We start from the raw sequence: 19,571 nt of genomic DNA, 5'->3' as shown, positions 1-19,571 counted from the left end.
ATTGCAGGTGTGAGCCCCACACCTGGCTAGGCACGCTGCCTTTCAATCCCTACCCTGTGGCCTTGGACATCTAAGTAATAACTACTCCTATCTTCAGGAATACATGATACTGACATTGCAACCAGTGTTTCTAACCAAGCTTACTGCACCTTTCAGGAAAGGCATGGGAACAGGTAAAGGATGTGGAACCCATGCTGAAAGCATCTTGGCTCCTGGATCCCCGCCCAACCCATGCACGACAGTCCCTGGCTTCTTAGGGAGACAGTCATCCCACTGTTTAAGGTTCAATGAAATCTGTCTGTGTCAATGTGGAAGGGAACCATGTGTCTGTGAGATCTGGGAGTATCCCACAGAGTTGGGACAGGATGTGGCAGCGAGCGCGGATGGAGGGCATCAGGGAGAGTCTTGCAAACTGAGCCCCAGGAAAGGCTGTGAAGTGTGTCGGGGACGCCTGCTGCAGAGGCTGCCTCGAGGACTCAGAAACCCACCTGCTCTGACGCCTCCCACACTGCGCCACTCACTCCCCAGACGGGGCAGTCCTGCTCTGTCCTCACTCAGATCCGCCAGGCAGCTGAAGCTTCCCACCCTCAGAGGGAGGGGTCCAGGCAACGTAGGCAAGAAGGCACAGCTGCTACATAGGAAATTCAAGCGCACCTGACGCTGGGCCCAGAGTCTGCGCATGCTGGTGCCACAAAGACCCTTCTGCTGCAGTCACACGCCGCAGGTGCCACCCAGACAGGGCACAGCCCACCCCAGGCCAGGCCAGTCAACAAACCCAGCCTTCTCTGTGCAGGATTTTTGAAGACTTCAAGGAAAATAACAAGTATGTATCTATTTCATGATCTTGGATCATCTTAGAGGACGCGCGAGTGTGCCTGAGGATTGGATGAGGCTCCGTCTGGTGAGTCGGCACGTTTCTATACCCACAGCATTCGGATGATGAATTAAGAGCTCGGCGCTGGGCCGGGCGCGGTGGCTCAAGCCTGTAATCCCAGCACTTTGGGAGGCCGAGGCGGGTGGATCACAAGGTCACGAGATCGAGACCATCCAGGTCAACATGGTGAAACCCCGTCTCTACTAAAAATACAAAAAATTAGCTGGGCATGGTGGCGCGTGCCTGTAATCCCAGCTACTCAGGAGGCTGAGGCAGGAGAATTGCCTGAACCCAGGAGGCGGAGGTTGTGGTGAGCCGAGATCGCGCCATTGCACTCCAGCCTGGGTAACAAGAGCGAAACTCTGTCTCAAAAAAAAAAAAAAAAAAAAAAAAGAGCTCGGCGCTCCTAGTGGGGCCTGCTGGCTGCTCCACTGGCTCCTTCCTCCAGCTCCATCTACGTCTGCGGCCCCTTCATTCAGCCGGGCATCTGTGCCTCTCTCGGCGCCTCGCCAAGAAGTTCGCACTCCTGCAGGACTGTCCACAACTTCAAAAGACCCTCACGCCTCCCACCTCACGGCCTCCCTGCAATTCCTCTTTCCCAGAAGGAAACGTTCGCTGGCGTAATGATTTCCAGGGCCCTGGTGCTTCCCAGTGACTGCATGGCCCCATTTCCCCGGAGAGGAAGCTTCAGAACAAACCCATCAGGGCCACGTGGGCTGGAAACGCAAGAAACAGCAGGAGGCGGCCCGACCTCGCGGCGCTGATGAGCCTCCAGAGCCCTGCTGCTCAAGTCCGTTCCCGGAGACAGAGAAGCAGCTCCCCACCAGCGCCGCCCTCCTCTGCCTCAGTGGTGTCCCAGCAGCACCCACCCCGCCCTACGCGGTCACGGTGGCTCCCACCGTAAAGCCCTCCTGACTTCTCAGCACCTGTTGTCCTGTTGGCAGAAGACACGTGGTCACACTTGACCCAGGGACACCCAGTGAAAAGGCTCTTTTAGCTGTAATGTGTCCTTGCAAGGAAGAGGTGGAGGACACGTGGGGACGCCACAGGGACCGCAGTCTCCGCCGCTTTTCACCTGATAATAATGGGGAGCAGCTGAGGGAGGCACCCCTACGGAAGGCCGCCTTCGTAACGGGCAAGAGTGGGAGGCTCAGAGCCAGACGGGCAGTGTCCTGGCCCAGGCAACAGTACCGAGAGGGCCTCCCACACCCACGCGAAGGCACCGGGTCCAGTGGCAAGCATCCCTCTCCCGCACGGCCTGTGCCTCCTGGACAGCGCCACCCCCGCTCTGCCGCGGCCTCTCTGTCTCTCTCCATTGCCCCCCTGCAGCCTCTCTCTCTCTCTCTCCAGCGCCCCCAGCTGCCTCTCTCTCTCTCTCCAGCGCCCCCAGCTGCCTCTCTCTCTCCAGCGCCCCCAGCTGCCTCTCTCTCTCTCTCCAGCGCCCCCAGCTGCCTCTCTCTCTCTCTCCAGCGCCCCCCAGCTGCCTCTCTCTCTCCAGTGCGCCCAGCTGCCTCTCTCTCTCTCCAGTGCCCCCAGCTGCCTCTCTCTCTCCAGCGCCCCCAGCTGCCTCTCTCTCTCTCTCCAGCGCCCCCAGCTGCCTCTCTCTCTCTCTCCAGCGCCCCCCAGCTGCCTCTCTCTCTCCAGTGCGCCCAGCTGCCTCTCTCTCTCTCTCCAGTGCCCCCAGCTGCCTCTCTCTCTCTCTCTCTCCAGTGCCCCCAGCTGCCTCTCTCTCTCCAGTGCCCCCAGCTGCCTCTCTCTCTCTCCAGCGCCCCCAGCTGCCTCTCTCTCTCCAGTGCGCCCAGCTGCCTCTCTCTCTCTCTCTCTCCAGTGCCCCCAGCTGCCTCTCTCTCTCCAGTGCCCCCAGCTGCCTCTCTCTCTCCAGTGCGCCCAGCTGCCTCTCTCTCTCTCTCTCCAGTGCCCCCAGCTGCCTCTCTCTCTCCAGTGCCCCCAGCTGCCTCTCTCTCTCTCTCCAGTGCCCCCAGCTGCCTCTCTCTCTCTCCAGTGCCCCCAGCTGCCTCTCTCTCTCTCTCCAGTGCGCCCAGCTGCCTCTCTCTCTCTCTCCAGTGCGCCCAGCTGCCTCTCTCTCTCCAGTGCCCCCAGCTGCCTCTCTCTCTCAAGTGCCCCCCTGCAGCCTCTCTCTCTCTCTCTCCAGTGCCCCCAGCTGCCTCTCTCTCTCCAGTGCCCCCAGCTTCCTCTCTCTCTCCAGTGCCCCCCTGCAGCCTCTCTCTCTCTCTCTCTCCAGTGCCCCCAGCTGCCTCTCTCTCCAGTGCCCCCCTGCAGCCTCTCTCTCTCTCTCCAGCGCCCCCAGCTGCCTCTCTCTCTCTCCAGTGCCCCCAACTGCCTCTCTCTCTCCAGTGCCCCCAGCTGCCTCTCTCTCTCTCCAGTGCCCCCCTGCAGCCTCTCTCTCTCTCTCTCCAGTGCCCCCAGCTGCCTCTCTCTCAAGTGCCCCCCTGCAGCCTCTCTCTCTCTCCAGTGCCCCCAGCTGCCTCTCTCTCTCTCCAGTGCCCCCAGCTGCCTCTCTCTCTCTCCAGCACCTCCCAGCTGCCTCTCTCTCTCTCAAGTGCCCCCCTGAACCCTCTCTCTCTCTCTCCAGCACCCCCCTGGAGGCCTCTCTGTCTCCAGCAGCCCCCCTGTGCCCTCTCTCTCTCCAGCACCCCCTGGCTGCATCTCTCCAGCACCTCCCAGCCACCATGGCATCTCTCCATTTATAAATTTCAGGAGGGAATTTAATCCTTTATCTTTTGGGCAGCTCCCATGGTGCACAGCGAGGACAGAGCTGCCTGGCTGTCTGGAGAACCTCCTGCCCCATCCCCTCCTTCTGACCCCGCACTGAGCACAGGCTCTGCCATCAGCAGGGGTGTCCAGCCCAGCGCTGCTGGCATTGGCACATCTGTGCTCCTCACTGTGAACCTCTAAAGGGTAAGACCAGGCTCCTTTGCCCTTTAATCTGTGGGTGTGAGACCCACCTGGACACACTAGGCGAGAGAAAGGCGAGGGATGAGCGTGAGCAATGCACCATCACCTTCTCTGCCCATCAGTGGCCTGGAGACTATCTGACCCTCTCTTCTCCCTCCCAGCTTCACAGCAGGGCAACTGGACAGAATGATTCAGCCCACACTGACCACAGTGAGGAAGAAGTGACCGACCAACAATTTAGGTGATAACCTAAGGGAGAAGAGAAGGGGCCATAAGGAGATAATCTAAGGGAAGGGAGAAGGGGCTCAGGCACCCCAGCACCCTACCTCCAGGCAGTGAGCCAGACGAAAATGGTGCATGAACACCTGGGAAGAACCCCAGCTACACCAGAGCCCTGAAGCAAGACCCTCTTCTCAGCCAGCAGCAAAGGACTACTTCTTTACGGAGAAAAAATAGGTCTGAAAAAGTGGCAGATGAAGGAAAATTTAAAGCTTACTATAAGGACCAGAAAGAGATAGGAAACTCAGAGAGAGGGCTTTCTAACCTCATGATCCAACTCCTGTAATGTCTCAGAGGAAAACATGAGGCCTGGGATGGCTGAATGAGAGGGATAGAGGGCTCAGCCCCTCCCAAGAGACCATAAGAAACATCGCAGCAGCCATGCCAGGAAAATGCTCCTTCCCATGGTAGGGGTGGCCTGAGATCAGCGTGCCTGAGGACACCTGTTTGCTGATGAAGGAAGAAACTTCCAACCATCCACAACTTGGCCAACTCACCTTCTCAGACATAACGAGCACGGGCCAGTGATGAATATGTTGGAATAGGTCTATTATTGGACTGGACATTTTTCGGAAACTAAATTTAGCCAGCTTGAATTCTTTTTTTAAAATGCTATCCCATTAAGCCTTTTGAAATAGGGAATCTACATCTCTTTATAAAGATGGGACACGGTGTTCTCCGATTGGCCTGAAATTCTGCAGACAGCAAGCCATGAGGGACCGCAGGGTAGCTGGACCCTCGCAGGGGAAGGCGAGCACAGACGGGCGGGGGCCAGGTGCCCTGGAAGTGAGACACCAAAATGCACGGCCGTTAATTATCTGTAAAATTATAGTTCACTCGCAGTTTTTAAGAGTCCATCTTTTCTGTTAGCACTCACAGGCAATGCTGACCATTTTCAAATGTTTATTAATAGTTCCGTTATTAATTTTCTGTTTATATTCTTTGTCCATTTTATGCAGTCAAGAAAACCGTCATATTTAGGGCATTAACCTGCTTCTAAGGATAAAAATGAAGGTGCCTCCAACCTCACTATGCACTTGGTTTTATTCCCGTAGACACAGAAAAGATTCGGAATGTTTTTGTCAGCTCTATCCATCCTTTTCTTTGTTCCTTTTTGTTTTGGTTTCTTTTGTTACTTTTCCTATGACTTCCTCCCTGAGTCCACCCTGTGCAGTCGCCTTCAACTCCCCTCACGGGGCGAGGACGTGGTGGGGCAGTACCCACAGGTGGTGCCCATGTGCACACGTGAGCCAGTATGGACGCAGGAGTCTGCAGAGTACTCTGGCAGTGGCATCCAGACTCTCAGGAATGTTCGCCCGTGGAGCTGGCCTAACTGACTCTAGGGAGACCCAGGAAAACCCCTTCGACCCACGAATGTGAGCTTGTGTGGAAGAGGGGCTCTTCCATGAGGGGTAACCCTGGGCTTTCTGAGTGGGACGTGAATTCGCTCACATGTGTCCTGGGGAGAGATCTGAGATGGATGAAGAGGAGACCTCGGGAGAAGAGAAGGATGCCGGGTGGAGACAGAGGAGGAGGCTGGGGCAAAAGCCACAAGCGCAGACACCTGGAGCCAGCAGAAGTAGGAAGAGTCAGGGACCCTCCCTGCACCTCTGGAGGGAGCAGGGCCCAGGACACCTTGGCTCCAGGCTTCCAGCCTCCAGCACCAAGAGTGCATTTGCCAGTTCAGGCACCCCATCTGCAGTAACTCGTTACAGCCACCCCTAGGAAAGTAAAGCCACCCTTTAATCAATAATTCTGGTCCTAGGAATTGACTGCAGGAAAAAAAAAATCTAGATTTTCAGAAAATATTCAAAAAAAAGTTAACCACAGAACAACGGCCAAACATCTTTTTATGTAACTTATACATCAAACAACAGGGAATGTTTTAATCATATTCCATACAGGAACATTACCTGTCAATTAAATTATAAAAGGGGGTTTTGAATATATGGATAAATTCTTACAAGAGAATATAAAGTGAAAAAAAAAGAAGATAATTTCCAATTCTGATTTTTAAAATAATTCGAAGGCTGGAAAGAAACACACCAACAAACTCTAATCATTTCTAGGTCTTGGAATTATTGCCAACTTGTAATACATTAATTAACTTCTCAAGACTTAGCAGGTAAAATGAAGGCCAGGTGTACTGGCTCACACCTGTAATCACAGCGCTGTGGGAGGCCAAGGCAGGAGGATTGCTTGAACCCAGGAGTTTGAAATCAGCCTGGGCAATTAGCCAAACCCCATCTCTGCTGAAAATATAAAAAGTTAGCTGGGTGTGGTGACGTGCCCCTGTAGTCCCAGCTACTCAGAGGCTGAAGCAGGAGGACCACTTGAGCCCAGGAAGTCAAGGCTGCAGTGAGCTGCGATCACGCCGCTGCACTCCACCCCAGACAACAAAGATGGGACACAGTGTTCTCCGATTGCCCTGAAATGCTGCAGACAGCAAGCCATGATGGACCGCATGAGGGACAGAGGGCTCAGCCCCTCCCATGAGACCATAAGAAACATCGCAAAAAAAGAAAAAGAAAAAAGAAAATGTACAAAAGCAGCCTAACTAGTGTCCCATTTTACTGCTGGATACAGAGAGAAAAAAATATATTGTAGGTGAGAAGAATCTCGAGATGTAATGAATATAATAAACGTTGTCAGAAAGCAGAGATCCGGCAGCCAAGGACAGATCTCCACCTGCACAACAAGCCAGTAACCGCGGGGCTTCGCCCGTCCTTGTCCACTGGGAAACCCCAGGCTGCGTTCCAAGGGCATCCCAGCCGACCATAGAGATGAGCTCTAAGGTGGGCAGGTGCTGGCGGGCAGTGCAGAGAGCACCTGTGTGCCCCCACAAGCTCCCAGCCAGGCCGTTCACAAATTCACAGCACCACAGGGCTGGATGTCACCCAGCATACCTAAGTACCTTTTAAAAAGCTAAAGGGTCTTATAAATGATAGAAGATATTCTATCTCTCTGCTCCTCTGTGGTTTGGACTCCAGTGCTTTTCTGGGAGAAAACAAACACCATGTAAGAGCTTCTGCGGGTCACAGTGTGGGATATGCTGACCCACTGAGGCCACGTGACCCACTCAGTCCCCACCCAGGGGCCCTGAACCCCATTGCTAAGTGAAGCATGTGGCCAAGCTGAGCTGGCTCTGTGGATGTCAGTCTTGGAGAAGCGAGGCAGAGAGAGAGAGAGTACCAGAGCCCACCCATCCCACATAGAGCCCACCACAGAGGCCCCCATCCCACCACAGAGCCATTCATCCCACCACAGGGCCCACCTGTCCCATCGTGGAGCCCCCCCATTCCACTGCAGAGCCTACCACAGAGTGGTCCCATCCTGCCACAGAGCCCACCCCTCCCGTTGTGGATCCCCCCATCCCGCTGCAGAGCTCACCCCACCGTCCCATCATGGAGCGCCCACAAACATCCCACCTCAGAGCTCATCTTCCCACCACCTGTGTCCTCAGCATTCCCCTTGGCCAGAACGTGGCCTGTGGCCTGCCCTCCCGGTGCTCCACAGCTGGCTTTTGCTTTTTGCCATCCAGAGCTTGTTTCTGGAACTTGGGACGAAAGAAACCTAAGTGAGGCCCGGGGCGACTCCATCATGTGCCTGGTGCAGAGCGCAGTAAATGGTGCATCTCTCATGACGGTTCGGTGGCTTTCAGAGGTGGTTTCTCCTTCCTGTCTGCGTGACAATATCCTGCCGTCTTTTTACTGAATGAAAACGTCAAGAAGTCCCATGAGACTCAGAAGTATGACAGCTGTGGGTCGTTCACAAATTCAGCAGAGCAGTCAGAGGCGGGCAGCGACCAGCAGCCCCTCACCCTCTAGAGCCTCCTGGTCTTCAGGACAGGCCGGCTTCCCGAGCTTACCATCCCCAGCCCAGGAGAACCAGGATAGCTCAACCCAGAAGGACACGCATGGCCATCCCAGGCCCAGGACCAGGGCCCACTGCCCTTCTGAGTCGCGGCTCGGACACCAGGGGAAGTGAGGGGGTCTTCCCAAGAACTCACAGAAAGCTTTCTTCACTGCAATGGTGTCCCCGTCACACCTTCAGGACCTGAGTCACACCTTCACCAACATCACCCTAACAGGGCACCCAACCCGCATCACACCCTCACCAACATCACCCTAACAGGGCACCCAACCCGCATCACACCTTCACCAACATCACCCTAACGGGGCACCCAACCCGCATCACACCTTCACCAACGTCACCCTAACAGGCACCCAACCCGCATCACACCTTCACCAACATCACCCTAACAGGCACCCAACGCACATCACACCTTCACCAACATCACCCTAACGGGGCACCCAACGCACATCACACCTTCACCAACGTCACCCTAACGGGGCACCCAACCCGCATCACACCTTCACCAACATCACCCTAACGGGGCACCCAACCCGCATCACACCTTCACCAACATCACCCTAACGGGGCACCCAACGCACATCACACCTTCACCAACATCACCCTAACGGGGCACCCAACCCACATCACACCTTCACCAACATCACCCTAACGGGGCACCCAACCCGCATCACACCTTCACCAACATCACCCTAACAGGCACCCAACCCGCATCACACCTTCACCAACATCACCCTAACGGGGCACCCAACCCGCATCACACCTTCACCAACATCACCCTAACGGGGCACCCAACCCGCATCACACCTTCACCAACATCACCCTAACAGGCACCCAACCCGCATCACACTGACGTCACCCTAACAGGCACCCAACCCGCATCACACCTTCACCAACATCACCCTAACAGGCACCCAACCCGCATCACACTGACGTCACCCTAAAGGGGAACCCAACCCGCATCACACTGACGTCACCCTAACGGGGCACCCAACCCGCATCACACTGACGTCACCCTAACGGGGCACCCAACCCGCATCACACTGACGTCACCCTAACAGGCACCCGACCCGCATCACACTGACGTCACCCTCACAGGCACCATTCCCACATCAAGCCTTTAGGGCCGGCATCTTCAGCGAGCAGGGGCTTGCAGGATGGTGAAGGCCACAGAGCAGATGGCGGGAACCTGGTTGCTGAGGGCGCCCCACTGTGGTGCTTTGTGGTAAGAACTCACAAATCCTTAGTTTCAGTTGTTCTGTGTGGGACTTGCTGTTATATGCAGCCAAAGCATTCTGATACAACAAAAACAAAAATCAGAACCACTGTCCACCTCAGGGCCTGCAGGCATGCAGCCGGCATTCCAATCCACGTTCACTCAGCAAGTGAAGGGCTCGTGCCCAGCAAGGTATCAGGTGCTGTGGCCACACTGGGGGGCTGCTGGACCCCACAGAGCTCCTCTCCCAGCCTGCAGTACTGGATGGTGGTGGTTGCACCCCCCTGGCTCTGAAGCCCCCGTGCTGATGTGGTTCGCAGCTCTGTGTGACCCCACACAGCACCCGATGTGCCATCTGACCCTTCTTCCACAGGTTCCTCATCCACATCCTGCAGACAATCCCAGCCTCACGGGGCTGGCCCAAGAATTATACAAGTTAATATGAGTAACTCGCCCAGCACGCCTGGCACACAGCGAGCTCTCAACAGATGCCAGATAGGATCAGCAAATATCAAAGATAAGTAAGTCACATGGGACGTGAGAAGGCAAGGGAGACGGCAGCACCGAGGGATGGCACTGGCTTTTACCTGGCCTCTCTGGGGAGCTTGTGGGAGGGCTTGGAGAAAGGGATAGGTGCACCCCCATCCATCCTTCAAGCCACAGAGGCCCTGACCCAGGACGTCACTGAAGTTCAGGGACCAGCAAGGAGGGCTGGGTGATGGGGACACACTGTGGAAGGGATGAACGTGGCCGGCCAGGTTGGGACCCATAGGCAGCTGGCCGGGCACTGAGACAGAGACGTGACTGGGCCTCGAGGATCCCTCAATCTGGAGCCGGTATCCTCCCAGTCCTGTCTTTACGCTCCACATTCAGTAGCTTTAGGGAAATGGGAGGAAAGTATTCACACTGTCTTATGATCCGTTCTCTTTACTTAATACAGATGAACACATTTTTATAGCATTAAGTACTTAACTTCCGTCGTTTTCATGGATGTGTATTTTTTATAACATTTCTGTATCACCATGAATTTACCCAATCCTATTACGGCTGTTTTCCAATATTATACTATGAATAAAAAAACTGGAGTGAACATCCACTTAGCTAACTTGCTGTAAATTCATGACTATTTCCTTAGGAACAGTTTCCAGAAGTGAAATTACTGGGATAGTTACATGCAAATAAGGGATTTTTAAAACAGGACTATGATACTTGAGAAAGTATCATTAATGAGAGAAGCAGGTAGCTGGATACATTGAAGACTGAGAAATACTGCTTGGTTGCTTTAAAGAATACAGAACTCAACTTTCACCAACAAAAATAAAACTTTGAATCTAATTATAGTGATAACCTAGAACATTTTGTTTCAGACCCAGAAGTGTTACATACAAAAACAGCCACAATAAAAGGTTGAAACTACGACTCTCAATTGTCTATGCGAATTTCTAAGTTATATATAGCATAGATTCGAATCTCCGTATTTAAAGGGGTTGGAAAACAGATGTTTGGAAGTGTGTTCAGAAACTGTCAAAACATTACGAAGAACGTTACAAAATGGAAATTGTTTTTTAAAGAGCCAAGGTTTCATGTTAAAGACCAAGAAAAAAGGTGTGTGCTTGTGGGGTGTCCTGTCTCGAGCACACGCAACTCGGAAGCAGTGGGTGACACGTGGAGGTGGGAATAGAAGCCTCATGAGGCACGACCGTGTGTGTTTACGAGTTCACTCAACCTTCTATCCAGCGACGGGGACTGAAACCCTGCGGGAGGTGTGGGGATGCCCTCAGCACCCCTTCCTGCCATCTCTGCTACAATTGGGACTGAAACCCTGCGGCAGGTGTGGGGACGCCCTCAGCACCCCTTCCTGCCATCTCTGCTACAACGGGGATGACTGAAACCCTGCAGCAGGTGTGGGGATGCCCTCAGCACCCCTTCCTGCCATCTCTACTACAATGGGGACTGAAACCCTGCGGCAGGTGTGGGGATGCCCTCAGCACCCCTTGCTGCCATCTCTGCTACACCAATGACAGCAGGGGGACAGGCAGGACCCAGCCCCAGTGAGGAACTCGGAGGCTGGGAGCATGACGTGGCTCAGGCATCAGGGGCCGGGGAGGCAGCATTCTAAGTAGATTTGAGAGAACAAACATGAGGAAAACATGTAACAAAAAGCACTGTTGAGTGTGGGTGAAGCCATAGTCTTGCTGGGGCACAATCCAGCCAGGGAGCAAGGTGTGACTGTAGGCAGAAGACAGCCAGCACCACGGGAGGGCGACGTGGCTGCAGAAGAATCAGGGACACAGGTCGTGCTGGGGAATCTGCACCCCGAGGAGGCCTCAGCCCCTCTTCTGCACCCCCACCCATTCAGATGGTTCTATGGGAACCGAGGCCAGGGTTCAAGAGTGATCAAGACCCTTCCTGAGTGGTTGTTCGAAAGCATCAAAGACAAGAGTGGGCATTACAAGGTGGTGAGAAGTGTCACCCTAACGGCCAGAGCACAGAAAACCCGCCCGTTCAATCTCCTGGGTCAGGGAGGATGCGTGGAGAGGAGACGCTGCCTCTAAGCCTGCTGAGCGACCGGGCACTTCTTCCCAAAGCACAGGGCGAGAGAGAAGAGGGAAGTGGTGACGGGTCTGCGGGAACCACTATGACGGCTCCGTCCACAGACTGCCACTGCCACCCAAACAGCAGTCACTTACCTTCGCTAAAACAGGTTTCTGCGCATTTACATGCAAAGACTCCTAGGAAATGTGAAGGCACATAACACTCAAAAAAATCGCTGTTGTCTGCAAGACGCGCAGCATGAATCCACGTCTTCAGCCCGAAACCACAATAGCTTAGTAAGCGATGCACGCTTGAAGACCCGGCAACAGAAATCACACGCACATACCAGCAAAAGGCCCGGCACAGTGGCTCATGCCATAATCACAGCACTTTGGGAGGCTAAGGGAGGCTGATGGCTAGAGCCCAGGAGTCCGGGTCTAGCCTGGGCAACATGGCGAAACCCCAGCTCTACTAAAAACGCAAAGAATTAGCTGGGTGCACGCCTGTAGTCCCAGGTACTCAGGAGGCTGAAGTGGGAGGATCGCTTGAGTCCAGAAGGTCGAGGCTGCAGTGAGCTGTGATTGTGCCACTGCATTCCAGCCTGGCAGACAGGAGTGAGACAGTCTCTAAATATGTAAATAAACACCAGGAAGAGATCATCAGTGTTGAGTGGAGGCTGTGCATGTATGCTTTCCTTTCAGTTTATTTCAAAGAAACCAAATCAAGACACAATCATTAAAAAATACTTCTGTATTTTTAACTGTTATAGGTGACACAACCCCAGCCCCTGAATATAAGATCTACTCTCAGAACATCTGAGTTGGTACTAGAGAAAATTTGTCTTCACCAAAAAGTGAATATGCCATGTCCACCCTGATCGCATCATCAAGTGAGAGTGATCATGGTTTTGGGGTTTAGAGTTTTTGTTGACTTGACTCCCTGGAAGCTCAGTGTCCAATGTGATGCCCAGAGAATCACATTAATCCTCATGGCCACCACATTTGCTTCTTTTTTTTTTTTTTGAGACGGAGTTTCACTCTTGTTACCCAGGCTGGAGTGCAATAGCGCGACCTCAGCTCACTGCAACCTCCGCCTCCTGGGTTCAGGCAGTTCTCCTGCCTCAGCCTCCTGAGTAGCTGGGACTACAGGCACGCGCCAACATGCCCAGCTAATTTTCTGTATTTTTAGTAGAGACGGGGTTTCACCATGTTGACCAGGATGGTCTCGATCTCTTGACCTCGTGATCCACCTGCCTCGGCCTCCCAAAGTGCTGGGATTACAGGCGTGAGCCACCGCGCCCGGCCCACATTTGCTTCTTCTAATTGTCTATATCTATTTTCTCATTAACATTTTTGCCCTTGTCCTTTGGTGGTTAAGTTGTGTCAAAACTTTTTGGAAAGTGGTAAAAGAGATATACAATAAAGTAAAAGAAGACCAGAAACAATCAGTAAAACATTTGATAGAGAATTCAGAGAGCAGCTTGATGAGTTCCATTGTGGACTGGCTCAGAGTGGGCCTCGATTGTATCTTTTCATGATAAAAATAGTCAAGACTAATCGAGCATTTACTACATGGACCATTCCTCCCCCTTTATGGTCACCAGTTCATTTAATCCTCCTTAACCCTGTCAAGTTAATGCTGCATTGGCCCCGCTCTTAGTGATGGGAAAACTAAAATATGGTGAAGACAAAAATAAAGGGTTAATGCAGCTGGGAACAGTGGCTCACTCCTGCAATCCTGGCACCTGGGGAGGCCAGGGCAGGAGGAGTGTTTAAGGCCAGGAGTCTAGGACCAGCCTGGGCAACACTTCAAGACTTCCAGCTCTACAAAAAAAAAAAAAAAAAAAGGTAAAAATTAGCTGGGTGCAGTGTCGTACACCTGCAGTCCCAACTACCAGAGAGGCCAAGGTGGGAGGATCACTTGTGTCCAGGAGGACAGCGCTGCAGTTAGCTATGATTATGCCACTGCACTCCAGCCTGGGTGACAGAGGGAGACCCTGTCTCTCAAAAGCCACTTGTGATACAGTGCAACGGTCACAGCACAAACATTTGTTACACACAAGAGGATGTTTCTTAACACAGCCTAGCTTAAAAGATACACTCTGTGGGCCCCTGGGGATCTTTTTGTGCAGAGCATGAAACATCATTTTAAAGGCAATGTATCCAATGACTGGCCATGGAGCATTCGTCCTGAGGGTCAATAAATAGAATATTTAATTCACTTCACTTCAAAATCTATGATCAAAGTGTACAGCATTCAACTCCTTGGACAACTGAGGAGTCATGAAGCTTTTCCTGAATCGGTCAGATTCACAAGATTACCTTTAAAATTTTCAACACAATTTTACAGATGGGCTGGTTCCAAATGTTTATTCATTGTTTAAAATGGTTGATTTAAATTTTTCCCTTTTTTCCTGCTGTTACACAAAAGAAACCTACCAGATAAAAAACACACAGTACCTGAAGATGAACGAGTGTTTCCCTGCAACAAGGGGTTTAACGTGGAAATGTTTGGAGAAACTAAAAACCCATATATCCCATTTGGTTGTCAGGTGCAGAAAACTCAATTCAAAGAACCCTGGTTTACATAACTGAAAATCACGATGGTTCCGGTGTAACTTAGTTCAAAGCTTCCAACAGCATCTTCGGGACGAAACTCTCTGTATGACAGCCGCCCTTCTTCTCCTCCACAGACAGAGGATGAGGGTGTCATTTCCAAACAGGCCATCCCCACAAGGCACTGACCCAGCAGCTCCAGGCCTTACACCTTTCCTGCCATTTTCCCCAAAGCTTTCCACTTCTTGAAGGTTTCCCCTCTTCACTGATCTAATTACTGAGAGGGAGGTGGGGCTCCGTCCAGTCAGGAGCCACCGCTGACGGGAAGTGGGGTCCACCAAGCCAACCCCATGGGGGGCAAATGTTCCCAAGGGAAGCTAGCTGCTGCCCAGAAGGGCAAGCGCACAATGAATTGCAAATACACCAGAAGTCTGCCGTAACGGGTCTGGTAAGCTCAGCTCCTGAAGGTCCACCAATGAACACGGACAGACAGTTCCTGAACTAAGGCAACTGGACATCCCACATAAAGACACTGCCAGCAAGTCATGAGACGTGTGCGCCTTAGAGCACCTGCAGCAGACACCCCTGTGACACGGGGATGCCACAGCAGCCAGGCACCTCTCATGGAGCCATAGGCAAGGGACTGCACGGCGAAGCCCATGACCTGAGGATTGGGAGAGGATTTTCCTGTCAGACGAAGTCACTGCACAGAATAATGACATGAAAAAAGAAAAACAGAGGTTTACAGATGAACTCCTATTGCCTTTGCTGAGGAGATTAATTTGTCACTGCTGTTAAGCCCCAGAAGGGAAAGGTGGCTACCAGCAAATGCAGGATTTAAGCTGGAGTTTGCACACCCCACAACCCCATGCCTGGTCAGTGCCAAAGCGCACATGCTTACCTTCCCCAGAAATTAAAGTGAATGAATACACATGAAATCACCATGCTCAGTTTTTGTACAAACAAGTACCTAGGAAACAACAAAACATGTTTAAGTTGTTGGTGGCACTAGGGAGCCTCATATGATGAAAAATACTTGGTAAAACTACAGTTGATTAAGAATAATTTTTAACTGCATGGAATGTGTGCCCACTAACTTCCTGTATGGCAACCTATAATTCTTTTATAACCAACATGCTGGCAATGCTCTAAATATGACTCCCATCTGGCCAAAATGATGAATCATGGTTATTTTTATTGTATCCAATGAATGGCCATGGAGCATCCGTCCTGAGGGTCAATAAATAGAATACTTAATTAACTTCACTTCAAAATCTATAGTCAAAGTGTACAGCATTCAACTCCTTGGACAACTGAGGAGTCATGAAGCTTTTCCTCAAATACAGTTGTGTAACCAAAAATCACAGCACTTTCTTCAGTTTCAGCATTGTGGAAGACAATGTGTTCAAAACAAACAAAAAATCCTCTCACCCTTAAAAAATATTAGAGCACCTTAGTTTCAGAATCAGTTGGGTTGCGAGTACACAGAATCCAAGGTAATTTAAATTCCATGAAGCCTATTTTTGCTTTTAATATTTAATTTGGAATTTCTATCAATTTCAAAAATGAAGTAGACAAAAATTGGAGAAGAAATAGATTGCCACAGAAGAGCATGGATGTCACTGGGGAGAAATAACGCTAGGTGATCTGAATTCTGTAAAAACAAAATTGCACTAACGCATTTAAATCACAGGTAACAAAAGGCATACAAAAAGTTGGTAAATAAATACATGTTTATTTCTGTTTCAAGCTGCACCACTTTGGACAGTCTTAAGTGTAGAGTTCTTTTGAAGGATAACAAACATTGAATCCTCTGAAAAGTTGACTTAAAATGCTTATCTGAGAAAACATCTTTGTGGTGAGAAAACTTTAATTACTTCGACCCTTTGGATTACTTGACACAGTACTCATTTTGCTTACTAACCTCACCCTTTAACCTGAAATTATACAGATCTGACGCGATAAACCAACAGAGGAAGCCCTTCCGTGTCTCTCGGCTTCTTACCCAGGAACAGAGAATAGTGTTCTTTCTACCTACCTAGCATCGCTACCACCAAGGAGTGACCGCGAAGGGGCAGGAACGGCCACAGAGGCAGGACCGCGTCCCAGGTCATCATTGACAGAAGATCTCAGGTCCCAGGTCATCTCTGAGAGCGGATCCCACACCCGTGAGCTGCAGCGCTGGAGAAGACCCAAGACAGAACCCAGGACAGGGCCGGCCCTGTGTTCCCTGGTTCCCTCCACACCTCCCCGTCCAGATGTGCTTGGACAGAGCATTCTCTGCAGCCTGCTCACCATGCTGCCAGATGCGAGGGATAAAATATTCTAATGTGTTCTCTCCCAAGCAATGAAAAAGTCACACCATCCAGAAGGAAATGGTACGCACACTCTACAATTACTATGGGAGCCAAATCTGTGAGTCACCCAGCTGCCGGCACAAGACAATTTGGCTACTGGAAAATCCTGATTAATGATATTTTTTTAAACCCAGAGTAACAACTTGACCTGCCAAGAATTACCATTTTTTCATCATTTCGCCATTTTTGCCTCAGTTATCTACTACCTTTCTCGGAGAAAATGAAGGGAGTAAAATGAACACTGGGTAAGGTGCGTTCGCCTCAGGCCAAAATGTTCCTTCCAAAGTGCTCTGTGGCCGGGGGTTAGCACAGCCTCCGGACCTGGGGAGGGTCCTTGGAGAGCTGCCTGGACTCCTGGGGCAACGCAAGGTGCCGGGTGGTACCCTAACTGCAACAGAATTAATTCACCGGCTGTGAACGGGAGTCCTCCTGGCCTCGCAGATCGCCGGGCTCCTCGAGTCCCACCAGGCGCTGGGACCGGGTCTCTGTCCGTGGCGCCCTGGACCCGGACCCCGCCGGGAGGTCCCCGCCTTCGCCCGCGGGAGTCCAGCCTCGGGTCCAGGAGGATGGGAGAACCGGCGGTGGTGCTTTGTAGGATATTCCCGGCTCCAGACCCCCACAGGCCGGCTGGCAGAGTCCATCCCCACCAGGGAACCAAGGACGAATTCGCCGTGGATCGCTTTATCGTTAATCGATACAAACAGGCGCCGCCGATATGTCACAAATTTCGAATTCCCAGCCATGTCCGGGATCGCCATTCCCCGGCGGCGGCGGCATCGCGCAGGGGCTGCAGGACCCGGGTTCTGAAGCGCGCGAGGGCTGGACCCGGGGCCGCGAGTTTCCGACGCGCTTCGCAGCCCTGCCGCGCGCCCTCGCCCCCGCGCCCACTCCGCACCTGCGAACCTCCGCCTCCTTCCCCGCCGGCGCCGCCTCTGCGAACTCCGTCTACCCGAGACCCCTCCCGGTGCCCAGTCCAGCCCCTGAGCCTCAGGCACCGCGCACGCTGCGCACCCAGGGAGGCCGCTAGGAGAGCGCCCAGCACAGCCCAGCACAGCCCCACCTGCTGAGGAGCCCGCACCCGCCGCCCCCAAGCCCCGCCGCCCCCAGCCCCCAGCGCAGGGCGGTAATAATTACATCCTCATTATTTCTCTTGCCATCGTTAGCAAAGGAGCCGGAGAACAGCAACAGCCGCTGCCGGGGGAGGCTTAGTTACAAAACCCTGCGCTGGGTAGCGCCTCGCTTAGCAACCACCCGAAAAAAGCCCCCGTGCTCCTCGCTCGCACTTGGAGAGCCGGGCGGCGGCCACCCCCTCCCTCGCGCGCACCCTCCACCGCGCCCGGCCCGGCTGCCGCGGCCGCCCCCGCGAGCCCCTGCAAGCGCAGCCCGGGCTCCCGGCACTCTCCATTCATTCCCGGTCCCCGTCGGCTTGTCCACCTGCGCTGGGGGAGGGGGTGCCATTAGCTGCCCGCCGCCCCCACGACTCACGGGAGCTGGGCGCTTAGCCCCCGGCCGGCCGGAGCCCCCCAGGCCGTGCCCCCTCTGCTCGGGGCGCGGAAGCGGAGCATTTCACACCTCCGCGGCCCGTCCGCTCCCGCGCCCGGGAGCCCTGGGTCCCAGCGCCCACGAGCACGGCCGGTGTTGCGCGAAGCCCGGCGAGGAGCGCAACGCCCGACCCCCGAGCACAGGCTGCCCCTGGGGTCCCCGCGCTCCGGTCCCGGCGGAAGGCACGACCCCCACTCGCCCCCGCCCCCCGCCCTGACGCCCTCGCCCTCCCCGCCTCGACGGTTCTGCCGCCCCGCGCCCGGCTCCCCGCGCCCCGCGGCCCCGGCGGCTCGCACCTTCCTCAGCGCGGACATCCTCGGGCGCTCCCGGTTCAGCAGGTGCGGAGCGACATGGCGACGCGGCCCCGCCTCAGGCCGCCTGCTCCTAGGACTCGCGGGTCGGGGTCCGTGCGTCCGTCCGCGGTCCGTCCGTCCGTCCGTCAGCCGCCACCGCCGCCGCGCGCTCAGACCGCGCTCGAGCCCGGCGCACGGTAGGTCCTCGCGGCCGGCGCCTGCGCACTCGGAGCCCGGGGAGGCACCGGCGCACTGGGGGGCGGCCGGCGCGCGGCTCCCGCTGGGGAAGGGCCGGGCTCGGGGAGCGCGCGGACAGCCGGGCAGCGCCGGCCCCAACTGTTGCGCTGGTCAGCCGGGGACAGCCCGGGCGCGGGGCTCCTGTCGGGAAACCCGCGGTCTCCACCGCGGCGCGCGCGGGCCACACTCCCCGCGCCCCAAAGTTAGCAGCCGGGCAGGAGGGGGCGGGAGGCCGTGGTGACTCCGGCGGCCCCGGGGAGGGTCCGCCTTTCGAGGCCGCGATTGGGGACGCGCGGGGGTCCTGGAGCGAGTAGCTCGCGCTCGGGGGAGGAACGGCTAGGCTCCCAGGGGGCTTGTGTGGCGGGGAGGACGCCGGCGAGGGAGGCGCGGGGTGCCGGCGACGGGTCTGACCGTGAGGCGCGGCCGCCGCGAGGGTGCCGGAGGCGGAACCTCCCCCGATTTCCACGGCGCGCTCCCCTTTGGTGGACGTGCCGGCGGCGGCCCCAGACCCCGGAGCGTCCCCTTTCGTGGCTGACCGGGTGCGGGCACAGGGAGCGCCTTCAGGTGGCACCCGCCGTCTGGGTTTGCTGCGAGCGGCCTGGGGACCGCACAGCGGATGAAGAGGAAGAATCCAGCCGGGAGAAGCATATTGACCACCTCACAGCCGGGAAGATCGGCCACACTGGCCACGTTTTCACCGACTCTCGCAGAGTCCTGGGTTTGCGCGTCCAGGAGCAGAAAGCGGGAGCGAGACGCGCGCTGGCGGGCGAGGCAGGGGCCATCCCGGATGGGCACCGACCCCGGGCCAGTCTCTCAGCCCCGGTTTAACGCAAAGGCAGAAATGTACTTTTCAGCATCTCCAACTGCATGATGATGGCATTTAAATGCGCTAAA

General features: G+C 54.5%; 1 protein-coding gene across 2 annotated transcripts in view; it reads right to left on the bottom strand.

Annotated features, from left to right (window-relative positions):
* The window catches only part of DLGAP2 (DLG associated protein 2), a 923,452-nt gene extending 904,835 nt beyond the window's left edge, over positions 1–18,617 (bottom strand). For both annotated transcript variants that reach the window (XM_054243655.2, XM_054243654.2), the window contains exon 1: positions 18,444–18,617. Coding sequence is in view for 1 of the 2 variants with exons in the window: in XM_054243654.2 (XP_054099629.1) it covers positions 18,444–18,461 (18 nt within the window). In the remaining variant the exon portion in view is untranslated. The remainder of the gene's footprint in view (positions 1–18,443) is intronic.
* Positions 18,618–19,571: the final 954 nt, after the last annotated feature.

Source organism: Callithrix jacchus, chromosome 13 (assembly GCF_049354715.1).
Source record: "Callithrix jacchus isolate 240 chromosome 13, calJac240_pri, whole genome shotgun sequence".
Taxonomy (NCBI): Eukaryota; Metazoa; Chordata; class Mammalia; order Primates; family Cebidae; genus Callithrix; species Callithrix jacchus.
Note: the sequence above shows the minus strand (reverse complement) of the source record. Positions and strands in the feature narration are given on the sequence as shown.